General features: G+C 48.1%; 1 protein-coding gene across 4 annotated transcripts in view; it reads right to left on the bottom strand.

Moving 5' to 3' along the window:
• Nucleotides 1-831: 831 nt before the first annotated feature.
• The window catches only part of PPP1R7 (protein phosphatase 1 regulatory subunit 7), a 30514-nt gene continuing 11976 nt past the window's right edge, over nucleotides 832-19369 (bottom strand). For 3 of the 4 annotated variants that reach the window (XM_046642918.1, XM_046642916.1, XM_046642917.1), the window contains 3 exons: nucleotides 18930-19034; nucleotides 15144-15230; nucleotides 832-1149 (listed from right to left, as the gene is read on the bottom strand). In XM_046642918.1, coding sequence (XP_046498874.1) covers nucleotides 973-1149; nucleotides 15144-15230; nucleotides 18930-19034 — 369 coding nt within the window. In that variant the 3' untranslated portion in view covers nucleotides 832-972. Of the gene's footprint in view, nucleotides 1150-12923; nucleotides 13347-15143; nucleotides 15231-18929; nucleotides 19035-19369 lie in introns of those variants that run through there. The other variant, XM_046642919.1, reaches the window with a different exon arrangement.

Here is a 19369-nt window from a genome sequence, read left to right on the forward strand (position 1 = left end):
CATTCCACTGTAGCAGATTTAGATTGGAACTGAAGCAGGCACAAGTGGCAGCGGTGGCTCCCACACTGGACAGTGCGGCCCGAGAAGTGTGGACATGGGAAGGACCCTTGGGGACCACACGATTCAGTTCTCATTCTGAGAAAGGGAAAACCTGAGACGCCGAGAGGAGATAAGGTCCTTGTAGCATTAAATTCAGACCCCGGGTGACTGTCGATGTAAATTTTATAAGAAACAAGCCAACACAACGATCGGGCAGAATGGGAGGCGATATTCTAAGTGGCCAAGAGGTACGCTCTGGGGAGAGTCTCTCTGAAGAGAGACTCGGGGTTCTGTTCTGTCAGGCACAACGCAGCCGTGTGCCTGGGAAGCGTCCCCTCCTGGCCACGAGGGCAATGCCGGCCTCCGAGGGCTGGCAGGGCTGCTGGGCACCTCCGGCCGCACTCAGCAGGGGCCTGGCGCACGGCCACCACTCTTTAAGAGAGTTCTGAGGGTCACAGGACACAGGGCCAAGTCATCCTTTACCCACTGATTTGTCTGCTTTTTAATACATAAAATTTTTAAAGAAAATGCCGTTGGTCTAAAAGACTAAAAAGCTCTTGGCCTTGAGGGCTGGCTGGGACGGCCCCTGACCTGCCCACCCAGGCAGAGCACAGGCCTTTTAAGGCTCTCAGGCCCACTGTGTCACCCTTCTCAGGTGGGGGCCGTGACCTCCCTCTGAGGAAACCCAGAAATGGTGACGTGTGGTACCGTGACCGCTGATGGATACTAGGAACACTGCGTGGCAGGACGTGAGAGGAACAGCATCCCAAGGTGGCGAGCAGGCGTCATACATGGCAGTTATCACTCAGCGCCTTTTTATTGCCATTGGGTTTGTGACTGTTGCTATAGTGATGATTTCAGGAGCAACGGGTAGATTAAAAAACCATGGCCGGGCAGTTCTGTTGGAGAGAAGGACCAGTGAGGAGCGAGGATTCAGAACCTGACGAAGGTGGCATCGATCTGCCGCACGGTGGGGAGGGCCAGCATGATCTTCCGCCTGTACTGGGGGTCCTTCTGCAGGGGGTTCCGTTCCAGGTACACCGTCTCCAGGTTCTTGGCTCCCTTCAGCTCGTCGAGGTCACTCCAGCTCTCAAGGAGATTGTCGTTCATCTGGAGGACACACACACACACACACACACACATACACATGCACACGCATTAGAAAAGGCTTTAGAACAGAACAGCCTGAGCCTGCCCCCGCCCACATCTGGGTGAGGCCACAGAGGCTCTCCAGTCTTCTCCACTCAGAAAACTGTGACTGGTATGAAGCCTTCCCTGGAACCTTCCATCGCCTCTCATACATCCCGGCCATCTTTCATTGGCATCCTGAGGGGAATGTACCTGTTTACACCCACGACCTGGCCATGTCACCATGATAGGGGCAAATCCAAATTTCAATCAGCAGAGAAAACAGAAGCAACGCTGATGACAACCCCCTGCCCCTCATCTCCAGGCAATGTTATCGTGTGGTCCCCAAGGGTCCCTCCCACGTCCACACTTCTAGGGCCGCACTGTCCAGTGTGGGAGCCACCGCTGCCACTTGTGCCTCCTTCAGTTCCAATCTAAATCTGCTACAGTGGAATGAGGTACACTCACTTCCTCGGTCACACTGGCCACATTCCAAGTGCTCAGCAGCCACATCTGGCTGAGGGCAGCCCCTGTCCACCATCCCAGAAAGCTCTCCTGGACAGCGCCTTCTAGAGCTGGGGGATGGCACTGGGCAGGCTGCACCGGGAGCCGGCAGCGTGTGGGAGGGCTCCAGGCGACTGGGTGCCAGACAAGCTGCAGACATGGCAGTGGCTGGCCTGAGGTTTAAGGTCACGTCCAGTTCGTGACTCTAATCTTCGCCAGAATAAACTGTGTGCCCTGAGTCTCTGAGCGTCTGCCTATTGAAAAGCAACCTTGGTGAGGAAAGCAGAGTTGGCTGGGCGTGGCCCCAGGAAGAGTTCCTACAAACTAATTCTCAGTAACTGTTCCCAGGGCCGGACTGTGCGCTCTGACGGTAACATGGTCAGCAGATCAGGGGCCACTCCCCCTAAAACTCACGGCTCTCCCGTATGTTGCCTCTATGGCTTGTTCCACTAGGACGCCCCATTGCTGGTTTCTGTGGTGTAAATGTCTCCACTGTGGCTAATGTCCCCAGGGTGTAAAACTTCAGGAGGGGCTCAGAGTCTGAGTTGTAGGCTCAAAGCAGGTGAAATCTCACCATCCTGGACCCACCTCAGCCAGGAAGAATTCCCTCAGTTCTCACACCACTGTCAGGATGAGGACACGAAGGGACTCAGGGTTCAGCGTGTCCATCACAGTGTCTGCATACGACGTCCACACCTGTCTGTCTAGTGGATGCTTGTGGTCCCTCTGCTGTGGGCAGGGCGGGAGGCTCTGAGAGAGGAGCCACCCTGGTTTCTATTAGTTTCCAAAGAATATGGCAGAGGGACGAGTGAAAACAGACAAGAGAACCACCTCTGTGAACGCAAGATGCACTCAACTGCCGGAGCAGAGGATGAATGCCAGAGGGCAGAGGACAGGCACACCGGACCGGCACTACCACAACTCCAGGCAGCAGCGTGCTGGCGAATGGTCAGCAACCAGCTCCCAGAGAAACGCAAAAGCCCTGGTCTCTAGTGTCTGCCACTTCTGTGGTGCAAATACCCCGCCATGGCTGATTTCACGCTACCAACTTGATGTCACAGACCGCGGTGCTGGGAAGAGGGGCACACAGTTGGCTCTGGGAGCCAGGGCGAGCTGGCTCAGCACAGCACTGCCCAGAGGAGCTTAGGATGACAGGGATTTTAAATGAGGGGCAAGCCTTGGAAAGCTGCTGTGAGCTTATGCATCACTAACAAGGGGGTGCCCAGCCAGCTCCACAGCCTGCCAGTCTGACCCCCAGCTCCAACCACTCTTGTTCTAGACATCATGCTTTAAGAGATGCCAGGCCTCAGAGCTGACATGCAAACAGGAGTGGAAAGGGCAGGAGGCTCCTCCCGAAGGAGAGGATCCACTTGTGCTGTGAACCCACCACGGGCACAGGCAACAGGGTGACAGATCCCAACTCTACGTACAGAGAAGTTATGACAGGAACGGTCCACATGTGGGACGGAAAGGAAGTGGAGGAACTCCACGTTCAAGGAACCCATCAACGGCCACTTGGGAAATGCTATGGAGGGTCAAGCGTTGAGTGAGCACAGAGTTAAGTCTCTGTGAAGGAGCCTCCCAGCGTGGATGCTGAGATTACGTCAGCCAGGAGTGATTCTCTGACGTTACCTTGTGGCTGGGTCTGGAACACTCACACAGTGGTGTAGCATCTGGAACGGCGATTTCTTCTACATTGATTCACTGAACGAATGCTTGAGGACCTGCTACGTTTGTGGCTCTGTTCTAGGTGTTGGGAATTCAGCAGGAAATAAAATGGTTCGGGGTGGTGACGACAGTGGGCAGGGTGGGAGAGGGCGGGCAGGAGGCAGAGAGCGATACTGTTGGGCTTTGACTCCTACATGAGATGGGAGCCCTTGGAGGGTTCTGTTTTAACAGGCCGGCTCTCTTACGTGGAGAGTGCTCTGCAGGCTGAGGACGAGGAAGCTATTCTGATGGTGCAGGTGAGGGAACAATGGCAGCTTGTGTCAAGGTGGCAGCAGCGGAGGTGAGGAGACACTGGATTCTGTCTAGATTTGAAAGGTAGAGGACAGACGTTGGACCAGATGTGATAGATAAGAGAAGGGAGAAAAAAGGGAAGATTCCAAGATTTTTGACCTGAAGAAGTGGAAGGCTGCAGTCAGCGTTTACTGGGACTGAGCGAAATGGAGGAGAGCTTGGGGAGGGGGCTCTGGAGGTGAGGGGTGGACAGAGCAGGAGGGTGACATCTGGAAGCTGAAGGAGGAGAGTATTTCAGGAAGAAGAGTGATCAAATGTATCTACGGAAAGGAAAGAGTAAGCCGAGGGATGAAATCCAGCCGTAGGTCTGCTGGTGGAGTGATTTCCGGGGTGAGAGACGGGGGTGGCCGAAGCACCGACAGTCAGAATGACGGTGGCTGATGGCTGCATGCCACTCCTGAGCGATGGCAGAGAGCGTGGTGGGAGTGTCCAAGAAAGAGGGCGGAGGCGAGGAAACAGGCAGGCAGGCTAGAGGGTCTTCTGAGGAGCTGGCTGTAAAGGAGAGCAGAGCCAGCGGCAGGAGCGGCGGGGAGTTGAGGCTGAGGGCGGGCCACCAGGATGGCAGACATGGCAGCGTGCTAGCATGCTGACGGAAATGATTCTGTAGCAAGGCAGCGACTGAGATGTGGGGAGAGATGGGGCAACTGCTGAGGGGATGTCCTTGAACGGAGATGGGAGGGCACAGATGAGACGAGGCTGTAAGCATGGGGTGGGGTGAGGAATTCAGTTGGGGGCGAGGAAACAGCTGCTGAGGGTGGAGGAAACTAACCCGGAGGAGAAGAGTGGATGGGCTCAGATGAAAATGCAGGAGGACTCTGGGGACAGCGCTACGGCCTCAGACAAGCTTTAAGTGAATACACTGGGGTGGGCCAGCCAGCACCTTCAGTGTTCTTTCCGTTACACGTCACTGCGTGGAGTTCTTCAGGTGAGTCTAAGAGGGGAGGGTGGGACAAGGGAGTGATGCTAACAGTGCCCCCAGGATCTAAGCAAGGGAAGAAGGGGTGAGCACACGAGAAGGCAAGACAGTGAGTGAGTGGCAGGGTCATGCTCCAGGTCCCGGGGCAGAAAACTGCTGGAGGAGGTGGAGGGGGTTAGCTGAGGGGACCACACTGGTGGCTGGAGAGGGGGGTGCTTGAAACTGTTTGGAAGGGGCTGCATGTATTGGTAATAAAAAGGCTTAGGATCAGGTGAGTATGGGAAACCCTGTGTTGTCTATTCCTCTCTGGGGGATTCGTAATGCCCAGTAAGTTAATAAAGACAGTCTGGCTGTGGCAGTGGAACTGGTACCAGACTGGCCCTCTTGCCATAAACAGATGCAAAGATACGAGACAGCCCTGTTTGGGCCGTGCGCAACAGGCAGCACAAGCCTGCGGCCCCTGAGAGCAGGGCAGTCTGAAAGTGAGCCCACAATTGCCCTGCTCTCTGTCTAGGAACAGTTTAAGGAACCGTATTTTCACAGAATTTCTTGTGGGCCTAGAGTGCCACCTGTTTGGGAAATCTAGATTTCCAAAACTTAGAGCTCAGCTCTTGTGGAGGGACTGAAGCCTGCTCCTGAGCCTTAGTCACGAGGGACCTGAAACTCAGGGTGGCGCTCTGCCGTCAGCCTGAGTGCGTGTTTCCACTGGAAGGGACAACAGAGAACAGCTCTTTTAGGACAGATTCCTAGGTGTTATTCTGCAAGGCGTGAATCTATCACACTACACTTATACAACTTGAGCTGCTCACAGGGCCAACGCAAAGTGTCCACAGTCAGAACTATGGAGGAGCCTTTTATCCACATGGCTGAGAGTACAATTGGTCTGTTAACAGAACGAGCCTGCTGAGTAGAGAATCACTAAAATAACGCACATGCCTCAAACACTTTTACCTTAAAACACACAAAAAATGCACCCATTTAATAAAGATTAACAATTGCTAATAAAGATTAGCAATATTACATTATTCAGAAGAAATAGGACTTTTCTGCAGTATAGTCTATTTAAAGACCTTTTCATAACAGCACCAGTGGTTACTCAGGCTTCCGGCTCTGGCTGGGAGATGGTGTAGCTCCCATCTCCTCTTCTTTTTCAACATACAGATTTATTTGTATCTGTCACACACCGTATGCTTCTCGTCTTACACATCACGGCATTTCCAATGTTTTCTCCAGGATTTAGTAAACGTGGAACTGACAATTTTACTCACCACCAATAGTACACTGTAAATGATGTCTTTGATACAGATAACTTTAGAGATTCTTATCTTTGTATTTGTCCAAAAGGAACTCAAAACCATTCACTGTGTTGTCTCCACAGACATTCTAGGCTGGGGCAGAGATGTTACACTCACTGAGGGAAAGACGGCCTCATGTATCTCTAAGTTTTCACAGCTGGGACGTACGGGAGCACAGTTTGGGGCTGTGACCTTCCAGTGACACTCATTTTCTTAAAGAGTATCTCCCCAGAACATACAATTTTTAGTCTCTTCTAATCTGGAACATTTCCCACCTCCTTCTCACATTTTTTTTTCTGTTAAATGAAATCCAGTTAATCATCTTGTGGACTGACCCTCACTCTGGATTTATCTGCTTGTTTCCTTGTGGCGTCATTTAGCTTGTTCTTCTAGCCCCTATATTTCCTGTAAACTTAAAGTTAGGTCCAACGCACAGCGAGATCAAACATTTCTGGCAAGAACGTTTTACAGATGGATCACTTCGGGGGACACAGAGCACCAGGCTGTCCCACTATTAGGGATATTAAGTCTGATCATGTGGGTAAGTTGGGGACCCCTGATGACTTTGGGGAGCATACTTCCCCTTTGCAATTAGCAAATTCTCTAAGAGGTGATACTTGGCACACACGCAAACATCCAGCTAGTCAAGGATTTCAGCACCCAATGATGATCCTTGCCTGAATCAACTACTGGAATTCTGCTACAGAATGTCTCCCTGGTTGACGTTTCCCCAGCAGACTGTTTTGTGGTTTTCAATACTCAAACTTCATAGGATGTATGTATTTCCCATTACAATGGTTTTTTGGCTGATATTTATATTAAAAATTTACATTTACTCTCCCCCAAACTCCATAACAAAAAAACCCATTTTTTCTTTGGTGAGCAAAATTGGCCCTGAGCTAACATATGTTGCCAGTCTTCTTCCTTCTGCTTGAGGAAGATTGTTGCTGAGCTAACATCTATGTCAATCTTACGCCACTTGTATGTGGGATGCCACCACAGCATGGCTTGAGGAGCAGCATGTAGGTCCGCACCCAGGATCCGAACCTGTGAACGCTGGGCCGCCGAAGTGGACTGCATGAACTTAACCACTGCACCACCAGGTCAGCCCCCTCAATAACATTTTAAACAAAACAGAGGTGTGGGAGAATTCTCACGATACATTTGATACACAACTGGTAGAATGTCAAAATCACTTATTTTTGAAAATCTGTATGACATTTCAACAAAGGGGATGTGTATCTTGTACGTTGCTGGTGGGAAAGGAGGTGTCTGTTACTTCATATAAACCTAGGGATGAGAGAGAGAGCAAGAGAGCCCCTGAGAGAGAAGCCAGTCTTCATAACCCCATCATGGAGGTGAAATCCCATCACTTCTGCTGATTCTGTTGGTTGGAAATGCGTCAATAAGGCCAATGCACACTCCTGGGGAGGGGCTTACACACGGGCGTGACCCCAGCTGGTGGGGGCCACATTAGCAACTGTCGACCACAGTTTCTATGAGCTTTTTCTCCTTGTTAGAGGTCACGTTTTCCTGCTTCCTTGCACACCTAGCAATGTTCTATTACTGGATACTGTGGACACTGCATCGTTGAGAGGCTGAGTTTTGCTGTCTTCCTTTAAAAAGTGTTCTGGCAGAGCTGCCTGGTCCTGCGGAGGCTTGGTCACAGGCTTAGGGAGAATGCTTTCTCTGCTCCTGACACGAGGCTGTGCTGGGGCACCGATGGAACACCTGGGGTTTGGCACAGCCCCTCCACTCTGGCAGGTCGGAATGCAAGCGTCTCCGAGCACTGTCTGGCTTCTGGAATCTGCCTCTGGTGTGCGTCCCCGCAGCTGTCCTCTGTCAGGCCTTGCTGAGTCTTGCTCGACACATGTGCAGGTTATCCTTCCGAGGGCTGATTCCGAGGGCTCGTCTCTGCGTGGCAACCTCCTCGCTGGAAACTCCAATCTCTGCTGCCCCTGCGCTCTGGGCCAGGCCCCGCTCTGTGGAAAGTGCCCCTTGGCAGAGAGGCAGGGCGAAGGTGGCTCACCTCCCATGTTTCCCTTCTCTCAAGGCCCACAGCCTGAAAACAGCTGCTGCACACACTCGACCAGTCGCATGGCAGTTTACGCTGGGATGTGACACTGATGGCCGTTACTCCTTCATGCCTAAAACTGGCTCCAAGTCCAAATTGAACATTACAGGCTTTTTCTTAACCTCTTTGATTTTATATTTGTATCTATTTTCTTGTACATGGAATGTTAGGTAGGATCCTATTCACATTAGTATATTCATTTACCCTGTAAGACATTTGAAATAGTTTCAAATTTACAATACCAACATTAGCACTAATAAAACTACTGAGTGAAGTTCAAGTCTTTTTTGGAGTTATTTTTGTCCTTAGAATATCTCTCACAAAGGCCATCCAGTCAGAGTACTGTTTTCAAAGTCATTTAAAATTCTTCTTTCCTTTGTGTGGTTTTTGTACCAATTTGAAATACTGTTAGGGTCAATGTTTCAGAGTTCATTTTCAATTGTAGGTTAAATTTTTTTCTTAATGTGTAAAGTATTTTCAAAAGCGGAAACTACGCAAAAAGGTGTATTCTGAGAAGTCTCATTCTATCCCTCTGCCCATCTAAACCCCTCACGCCCCACAGATAACCATTCATACTGGCTTCTGGTGATTCTCTGTGAAAACTAAGGAAATATACATATGTTCTTGTTTACATTGTATATATGCATATATATATTTATTTACTCTGGGCAGTATGATACTAAATACTCCTTATTTGGAATTTGTCCATGCTGATTTTCGTGAGCTGTAACATGGGTGAAGAGGAAGCTATCAAGACAGCTCCCCAGCTTGGCTGCTGCCTTCTTCCTGTGGAGCCATCTGGCCGGTGGCACTTGACTTCACGGTCTCCCTGCTGGAAACTCAGCTGTGACCGTCACCTCTCCCTCCGTTGATCACGGATTTCTGCTGATCCTCCTTTGATGTTTCTCTTGAACTAATTCCCTTCTTTCCAACCCTGCTGCCACGGCCACAGCCCACGTCAGCAGCTCGCTGGGAGCGCAGCGTGATGGCTATGCCAGGGCCCGGGTGTCTGCGGGCCACCAGGGTTCCTGGGAGCCACGCTGCATTCTTTAGGAGCTTCCAGCCTTCCCCAGTCTCAGCTGAGCCTTCATGCAAAAACGTGCAAAAATACACCTGCCTTTTCCATTTCTTTCCCCTGATAAAAATGTTCATTGCCAAAAACTGGTATAATTAATAACAAAATATAGGATAAAAAGCACAAATCATGCACAATCCTGCCACATAAGGAAAACCACTGTTACTATTTTGTTATATTTTCTTCCAGCCTTTTTCGCAAGCCTATATATTTCAACAGGGTTAATACTGCATGTAAGTTTTACCTGTTGTTCTTTCAGAATATACATTTCTAAACTTTTTTAAATTATGAAAGAAATACACGCTCATTTTAGCAAATTTAGAAGAACTAAAGAGTGTAAAGAGAAAGAAAAATCAACTACACTTTTACAATTCAGAGATGAGGGGTTCTTGTTTCTGCATATTTCCTTCTAGTCTTGTTTTCTGTGCAGGTGTGCATCCACATGCACTGAATTTAAGAACAACTGGATCTCATCAAAAATACTTTGCATCTTCCTTTTTTTTCATTAATACTCTGTCATGAGGACTTTTCTGTAATTAAATTTCCTTTACAAATATCATTTGAAGGCCTCATTTTATGGTGGCATAATATTTCATCATATGAGTATATCATAATTTATTTTTCCCTAAGTTGGAGAAAAGATCTATTTATAAAAAATAAAAACATAAAGTTCTAGGGGCCAGCTTGGTAGTGGAGTGGTTAAGTTCATGTGCTCCGCTTTGGAGACCCAGGATTTGCTGGTTAGGGGCCTGGGCATGGACCCACACACTGCTCATCAAGCCATGCTGTGGCAGCGTCCCACACAGAAGAACTGGAAGGACACACAATTAGGATATACAACTAGATACTGGGGCTTTGGGGAGAAAAAAAAAAAAGAGGAAGATTGGCAACAAATGTTAGCTCAGGGCCAATCTTCCTCACCAAAAAAACAAACAAACAAAACAAAAAAAATCCATAAATTTCTGGGAGAAAATCAGGTAAATGTTTTTATCAGCTTTGGGTTTACAACCTTTTCTAAACTGACACAAAAGACAGAAAACCAAGGAAAAGACATAGGTTTGTCTGTCTTTTTTGTAATCTGATCTTTTTCCTTTTTACAACGAGCAGACAGAGTTTTATCACGAGAAAATACAACAAAGCTATTTCCATTGTACAAAAAGGAATCCTGATATTTATATATTTTTGTACATAAATCTTTGTCTGAATTTCTCATCATTTTGTTAGGACCTGAGATGTGAAAATATCGAGGCTCTGAATGCCCCACAGACACCTGTGTCACCAGAGTCCTGCCAGCAGTCAGGGGAGTGCCTGGTGCATCACAGATGGCTGCCACTGCATTCCACAAAAGGCTCTGTCAGCCTCACAGCTGGAATACTGCACCTCATTGGTTTAGTGTATTTTAAGAAATTAAGAGAGAGAAATGTTTTATGTATTTACAAGCAACTGTTACCTCTTCCTCTGTGACTCGTCTGTTCATGCTCCACCCCCAGTTTTCCAATGGCGTCTTTGCATGGGCCATTTTTAACATAAGGACATCAACCTTCATCTGATATATTTGTGCAAGCACACTTCTCAGCGTTATCTACAGCTGACCTCCACCCAACTGACCAACCATCCTTCCCCATGTTCCTGCCTCTCACTCAACCAAGTACGTGCCAGGCACTACTCTAGGGGCTGGGTGAGATAAGGGGCACAACACACACATGCCTCTGCCCTCAGGAGGCTTACAATCTATAGGGGTGACAGAGACACAAAAATAAAACTAAATAAATAGGGCTTCCACTTCAAGCCATGATGGAGTAACTGGTGCTGGACTGCTTGTTTTGTCATAAACAACTAGAAAACAGGACAAACATATATGAAACAACTGTTTTCATACTGTGGACAATAGGCTACACAGGACAGTGATTCCTGAGAGAAGAGACACAAATGAGCTGAGCTCCATGCTCCTCTTGGCCTTCTGCCTGGAGATATCTTCTGGACCACCCCGGGGGGGAACCCAAGCAGAGCCTGGTGGCCACACTGAGTTGAGGTGGTGAATGTAGTCTGGGGAGGCAGAGGCAGCTGGAATTTTTGGAGAGGAATGAGCTACGTAGGAAAAAGAAAAAGCTCCAGAAATCCTTGGGTGTCCCCTCGAATCTCGGACTGAAAACTAAGCTGTGAACAGCAGAGTGAAACCCTACAAGACTGGTCAAAGAACAAATGCCAGGGAGCTACGAGCTGAACAATGACCACAGCTCATGCAGGGAAGGGACGCGTCTGTGATCTCATGAACCAGAGCGCCAGACCTTGTTAAATACCCAGTATGTTCACTACAGACCCAAGAAGGGTTGCAGCCTAGCCTTAGAGGACAGGCTTCTCAGACTCACACTAATAAAGCTTAAAACAAGCTTCAAAAGGATCAAGCACTTACTTATGTCTGCCACACAACAAGTTCAACACAGTCACGCGCTGCCTGATGATGTTTCGGTCAACGATGGACTGCATATATGACAGTGGTCCCACAAGATTAGTATCACATAGCCTAGGTGTGTAGTAGATTCTACCATCTAGGTTTGCGTAAATACACTCTCTGATGTTTGCACAATGACAAATTGCCTAAAAACACATTTCTCAGAATGAGTCCCCATCATTAAGTGACGCACAACTATACAATTTAAAGGAAAGCAACAAAAATCCAGACACTCAACAATTTAACACCACAATGCCGAGCATCCAATAAAACAATACGAACTGTGTGAAGAAGGGAAGATTTAAGGAAATGTGAACAGAGTGAAGAGAGCAATAGAACCTACCAAAGAAAACCCCAAATGTTCTTTCAGGGTTGAAAAACACAACATCTGAAATAAAAAAATTCATTACATGAGCTTAACAGCAGATGGATATCATACAAGAAAACATCATGATCTTGGAGGTTCAGGAATAGAAATCATACAAATGGAAGCACACAAGTCGGGGGCGGGTGGTCAGAGCCTCAACAATCTACCAACCAACCAATGGACAACATATGTATAATTGGAGTTTCAGAAAGAAACTGGGGCAAGGAAGAGTGGAAAAAAGTTTTGAGGAAGTAATTTTCAAAAGTTTTCCACATTTGATGAAAACTATAAATTCACAGATCTAAAAGGCTCAATGAACCTAAGCACTAGCACATCATATTCAAGTTGCAAAACATAACAGTGATAAAAAGCAGTGAGAGGGAAAGACATGCACACACAAGGAACAAAGATAAGAACGACTGAGGACTTCTCCCCAGAGGTGATGCAAAGCAGAACACAACGGAATATTTTAAAAGTGCTTTTAAAAAAGTCCCCAAGAAACTGTCAAACTAGAATTGTATATCTGTAATCTTATCCTTCAAAAATGAAGGCAAAATAAAGAGATATTTTCAGACAAATCAAAGCTGAAAGAATTGGTTTATAGCAGGCTGCAGAACAAAATATGTTAAAATTCTTCAGGTGGAAGGGACATACCAAATGGAAACTACACAAAAGAATAAAGAATGCCAGAAATGGTAAAATAAGTGGGTTTTCTTGTTTCTAAATTTCTTTAAAAGATAACTGATATAACAGTGTATCATGGGGTTTATAACATATTTAAAAGTAAAACATATGATAACATTAGCTGATGGAGAGAGGAATAGAAGTATACTCCTGTAAGGGTCTTACATTATACGTGAAGTGGTATAATATTATTTGAAGGAAGGTTGTGATAAATTAAAAATACATTTTTTAATTTGTAGGGTAATTGCTAAAAAAGTACAACAGAGTATGTATAAGCAAACACGTCAATAATGGAGATAAAATAGAATACCAAAAAAATTTTTTTTTCTCAATCCAAAAAGAAACCAGAGAAAAGAGAAAAAGGAACAAAAAACATAGATGGGACAAATAAAAAACAAACAGCATGTTGGCTGACTTAAACCCAACCATGACACAAAATGCAATTAAATGAAATTACATTAAATGTAAGCAGAGCAAACACTCCTCCTAAAAGACAGAGGTTGTCGGACTGGACTAAAAAGGCAAAACCTATGTATTGTCGATAGGAAATACTTTTTAATTATTATACAGACACAGGTTAAGAGTAAATGGATGGAGAAAGATACCCACGAAAAAAGTAATCATGAGACAGATGGAGTGGCTGTGTTAATAACAGACAGGTAGACTTCATGACAAAGATAAAGAGGGACATTTCATATGACAAAGGGACAATTTATCAAGAAGATACTGCAATCGTAAATGTATCCGCACCTAATAAAAACCTTCAAAATACAAGACCCCAAAACTGACGGACCTGAAAGGAGAAAGAGACAAATCCACAATTATGGTTGGGAGATTTCAACATCCTTCTCTCAGTAATTGGTAGAACAAATAGACAGAAAATCAATAAACAAAGAATTTGGGTCATTAAAAATTTATTAAGACTGGTGTCTCATTTCTCCCTTAGAGACTAGGTAGTAGCTAAGTATATCTCACACGTGATATGAGCAGATAACAGAGTTTGAGAATTTCTAGTGTGCAATTCCCCTCCTGGAGCACAATTCCTCAGCTGTGAAATGGGGTACAACCACCTGCTTCACAGGGTTGTTGTGATCATCAGATCCAAAGGGAAAGTGGTCTGGATGCTGTAAAGCACCATGGAAACTCTGCTTCTTTTTACTCTCTTTGTCTGGAGGTCTAAGAAACAGGATTCCTTTGTGTGTTACAGGGTTGGGTGTGATCCAGCCTCCAGTGACTGCCAGCCTGCCTGCCTCCTTGATAGCCGGGGTGCCCAGGTGGCCCCCACCTGTGGTCTCAGCACCCCATGTCCCATGCTCTGTCCCTAGGTAGGGCATGCAGAAGGAATCACACATTTCAGAAACACTGCTTCATTACCAGCTGGTTTCCCAAACTTTCTTCCTAAATTTTCTGCCAGGCGCCCCTTTCCTGTCAGCCAGGTCCTCTGTCTCTGGACTCCTTATTCTTGTCGTCTGGTTCTTCTGTCTGGTTCCCTGGCCTCTTCAGAGTCAAATCCCTTTGCTCCAACCCAACCAGCCTACCACCCACCACATCCTCCTTCAGGGGTGGGCTGCACACTAGACGCACTGGGCACATGGTGGCTTGTTGTCTCCCCCAGCCGAGGACACCTTTACCAATTTTTGAATTCTGGTTCTGGTCTTCCCAGACAGGCTCTGGCACCACATCCTGATACTACCCAAGACCTAGTGCTATTAATAAAGGACAAGGAACATTTTCACAGCAGGCCACCTGTGTTCTAGGGAAACTTGGATGTTCTTTTAAGATGAGGAAAGGAAAACACCCGGGACGTAGGCAGGGTCAGCAGCATAACTAGATGAAGAAGAATCACGCCTAACTCAGCACAAATCTTGGATCAGAGTGAATGCATTGGGGACAACGTTCACTTCACAGCGTCACAGGGTGAAGCGTGTGCAATGATCCCTGCAGGGGCCACGAGCTCGGGGACAGGCAGCACCCTCATGAGAATGCCCTAAGGGATTCTGACACTGAGGACCTCGACTCAGTGATCACTGTGCAACCCCTTTTGAGGAGTCTTAAGACTTCTTACACGCTGGTTCTCCTCCTACTGGCTCTGCAGTACTCCTCCCGAAAACGACACCCCTGCCCATGAGACAAACACAAGGCCAATTCCAGGATGACTGACTGTGGACACCCACCCACACTTCCTTCTGTGGTGGTGCAACATATCTGCGCTGAATGCACTGGCCCCTGGGCTGGGTTTGGAAACCTGCAGTCACATGGCAATTCTGGGGCCTCGCCACGTACAGATCAGGCTTATCACCCTTTCACGCGTACCACAATCACCCAGGATCTTGTTAAAATGCTGACTTTGATTCGGTCTGCATCTGGGCACAGTGGGGCCCGAGATGCTGTGTTTTTAACAGGCTGCCCAGTAACGCTGATGCTGCAAGGCCAAGAATAACAGCACACCAAACTCCTACAGTAGTGCCCACCCCAATTCCATTCTGTCCCAAGGCTCACAGGGCCGGAGCCCCTTGCTTTCATGCACATGACATTTGACTCTGCAGGATCAGGTTAGTTGGAGTGTCATCAATCCAGTGCGTAAACTTACCCAGAATTCCTGTAGCTCTGTTAGATGGCTGATGTTTTCAATCTTTTTGATTCTATTTGATGCAATGTCCAACATCGTGAGTTTGTTCTAAAATAAGGAAATAAAATTTTTCCAGGATTACCTCAGTTCAACAGTGATTGTGTGGCCACACACACAGTGTCAGGTGCTGAGCTCAGAGCTGCGGGGTGAGCCACCCTCTCTGCCCTCATAGAACAGAAGCATCTAACGGACAGTGACACCTGCCCACTTCCTGTAGCCCACCCTGGACAGACTCTGGTTTTGTTTACGGACAGAATCCTCACAACCACCTCATCTCATCATCACTGGGATTTGAACCTGATTCTGGAAGACTCCAAGCCCTGGTCCCAGATCCCAGTGCACAAGGACCCGAGTGAGATGCCAGGTTCTGAGAAGAGCAGAGTAACATGTGCCTCAAAGCAGAGGGAGGCCTGGGGCTCTGGGGGGCTGAGGGGCTGCCTGCAGCATCCGAGATGGGCTTTGAGAAGGGGTAACAATTGTAGCAATGTTTACTTAGTGCTGATCTCAAGGAAATGTACAATACCAAGTAATCCTTAAAACAGTATTTCTTTCCTCATTTATGGATGAGGAAACTGGGGCTTGGGTGGAGTAAGTAAGAAACTGCCAGGGACAAGTGGAGGTGGCAGGTTGGTGCTGTCAGTCCCAAGCCTGCACTCCTGGAGGAGGCCCTTCTAGGAAGAGGCCACCAAGAGGAAGGGGCAGAGAGGAAAGCCTGGGCGCTGAGGGAGAGCAGCTCTGGTGCCGACCTGGAACCGAGAGCTGATGGAGGAGCGCACAGAGGCACTCGGCCCTCCTGAGGACAGTGCCTGGGGCACACTGGGTGCCCGCTGAGGGGTGAGCAGCGTGCTTTCATGCAGAGACAACACTGCGTGTTTGGCTTATGCGCCCTGATCCTCTGTTCTAAAAATGCCCAGCAGATACTAACTTGCCAATACACATCGGCTAAGCCTGAGTAACACCTTTTCAAAGTCCACAGAGTTTTAAGATGTAACAGAGGAGTAAAATTGTGGAGAAAATGCAGTCTGTTAAAGCTAGCATTGCCTGCTGAAGTATGTTTAATCAAACCAACTGGTAAGTTTTTCTGAAATCAAAGGGCTGCACTTAGAAGTTGGCTGACAGCCCTGATAAAAGTTCATTTCCTTCCTCTCTGATTTCTGATCGAGGTTCTCTCCATACATTTCCTGCTGCATTCCTGGGATTCTGATTCCAAACCCTCCCAAGGTTTAAGGGAAAGTTAAAAAATATCTCAGTAAAATAAAACAAAAACCACAAACACACAGAAAAGCACGCAGCGAGCAGCTCTGCTGATTCAGAAGCGCCCTGGCCCTGGGCTCTGACTCCCTGAAGGCCCAGTCCCCATCGCCTCACACCCAGCATCCCATAGCCATGAGCACTGGCCGGGTCACTGTTCAGGAAGCCACACAGGACTGCCCCACGTCCTGCGCGAGCTGGGCGTGGGCATGCAGACGAGGAGCTCCTTCAATCGGCCTCTGTTGGGCCCACCACGTCTGCTCAGACTGCCGAGTGCCTGCAGTGTGCCAGGAGGGTCCTGTCTGCAGGAGGTCAGGGGTTTCAGAGAAAACAGAGACTCAGCAGAACTCTGCAGAAGAGGAGCCTCTGGGCAGCCCAAGGACGCACGGTGGGCAGTGGGCAGGGACAGGCCGGGTCCATGACCACAGCTCCGTCCAGCTCCTGACTCCCGTTCTGCGGTGCTTGGTGTCATCCGGTGTGCAAGTGCAGAAATGGGCAAAGCTAAAGGGGTCTGACACTCACAGCAGGATTGATCTTCATGCAGTCCCAGCGCAAAGGCTCAGCACTAGGGCATCTGGCCACCAGGACGGTCTTGAACCTCTGAGCACAGGGATTCGGTCACACGCTCAGCAGCGTCTCCCCGTTTTCTGGGGAGCTGGACTACATTTTGAAAGCTCATTCAAAAGCAAATCAGTAAGAATTACTTAAAAAAAAGCATGGAACAGGATGGGGACAGTAAGCACCCCAGGGATTCCGACACCCAAAACACAGCCATCACCCCAGTGAGGGGCTGCCACAGGAGCGCTGCCAGACGCCCGGGAAGAGCCAGCACATGGGGAGCAAACCCCAGGGCAGGGGGACACTGCGGTGTCGGGGACAGGGCTCCTTTGTGGTGTCAGGACACTGGATTTGTCATGTGGGAAAACACTGCAATTACTTCCTTACCTCCCACCGCAAAAATAAATTCCAGATAAATTAAGAGATAAAACTTAGAAAAAAGTATAGGTGAATATTTGATCTCTAGTTGAATAAAGATCCCAGAGGAAAGGCTGTCTGTTGCATGACAAACACTACAGTAACAGCATCACCTTTAAAGCCGCAGCTGCCGTTTTCCTGTTTTGTTTCAGAGGGCCAAGAATGGTCTGGTGTTCAACCCAGCCCTCTGGCAGCGCAGCACTCCTATCGGGAAAATTCTAAATTCTCACTTCTTTCCCATTTGCCTGGGGACTTGCTGCTCATTTGGACCATGTTGCAGACACCCCCCTCTCATGGGTGGATACTCAGTGCTGACTGCAGGGCCTTTGTATAGGGAGGCTGGGGAGCAGGGGACCCACTGTTCTCTGTTGAGCGTCCTGTGTGCATACCTGCCCAGCTCTGGTCCCATGGCCTCTGTACAGTCCCACCTTTCAGAACTGTGCCTCGACCTGCCATTCTGCACTGCCTGTGTGAGCCCCTAGTTTAGAGGCTAGTTTTGTAAACCCTTGATTTGACTTTGAGGCAGAGGAAGGTGACTAAATTTATCACAGGTGAATTCTAACTTGTCCAAAATTTTATGCAGATGTTGGTGAAATGAAATTCAAAATGTGCTTCTCCTGTCCAAACATCACTAATGGTGCCCAGGAGCTGAGGCACAAAGGCCGAAAGAGTCTCTACGAAGATTGAAACTCTGTGTTTACAGTAATAGAAGTGCCCAATTTGCTTACATTTGCCAGCAAGTAAATAAAACAGAAAAAAATAACCCCAGCAAAATGGAATGAGAAAAAATATCTTATTTGTGATGAATACTGCACTGAGGAAAAGCAGGTTCACCTGTGGGCAGCTGAGGAGGGCAGGGGCCTCAGTGGCAGCCTGGGGCTCAGCACACCTAAGGCTGTCCTGTGCTGAGTGAGAGCAGGGTGCCCTGGTCCTGCTAGGGCTGGTGAAAAGCAGGAAGGAGGAGGTGGAAGGAATGTGCAGGAGCCCGAAGAGCAGGGGAGCATGTTACTCATTCAGGACAGCCAGACAAGCGTCGGTGGCCCCTGCGGGCTGGGAAGTGGGGCTGAGGCAGCTGCTGGCCGGGAAGTGGGAGAGAGGGCCAGCTGCTGATGCCTGCTGGCCTTGTGCTGCACAGGGGTGTCTAGGAGCAGGTGGGGTTTGTTTGAATCTTCCCAAATGCCTACAGTGCTGCTGGTGGCCGTTCAGTGAACACTGTCCAAGGAGGGGCCCCTCTCAATACCTGCACAGAGAGTACACACCGACCTGACCATAGCATAAAGCGGCAGCTCAGTGCTTGCTCAAGGGGACAGCGACAACTGCATGCATGTCATGCATTTCCCAGCTTGAGGAGGGATCACTTAGTTTTCAGGATTGGAAAGTCTCTACGATAAACCTCTAGAGGCAATGAGTCTACTTAAGACCAGCCCCGGAGGCCGGTATGTGCTGGTCAGCCAGCTGCCTGCTGCCCAGTGCCCAGCGCCCACACCACCCCAGACAGATGGACAGACTAAGAGGTCTTACATTGTTCTCCAGGCCCTCGATGACTTCAATGCCATTGTGGCTGAGGTACAGCTCTCGCAGATTCACCAGGTTCTGCAGACCCTCGATCTTGGTCAGCCGGTTGCTCTACAAGAAGGAGAGCCAAGAGCTGTCAGAACAGCGTAGAGGGTGGGAAATAAATGGCTTTTAGGAAATGAGGTTTCTTATCTTGTAGAGTCCTAACAATAGGACACTCCATTTAAAGCATGCCAGAATGGGACTTGTGTAGAGAGAAAAAGAAGATCAACATTTTGAGTCTGTTGTACTGGGCTAAAATTCATGCGTGAGACTTGAAGGCTTTTATGCAAAGAACTCACTCTTTTTTAGATGTACTTGGGGAAGGTCTAGCTCAATTAATTTACAGTAATTAAAAGAGGTCAAAATCACTGAATACTTTAAAGTAAATTCTCATTTCTTCCAGT

This window comes from Equus quagga, chromosome 17 (assembly GCF_021613505.1).
Source record: "Equus quagga isolate Etosha38 chromosome 17, UCLA_HA_Equagga_1.0, whole genome shotgun sequence".
Lineage (NCBI taxonomy): Eukaryota > Metazoa > Chordata > Mammalia > Perissodactyla > Equidae > Equus > Equus quagga.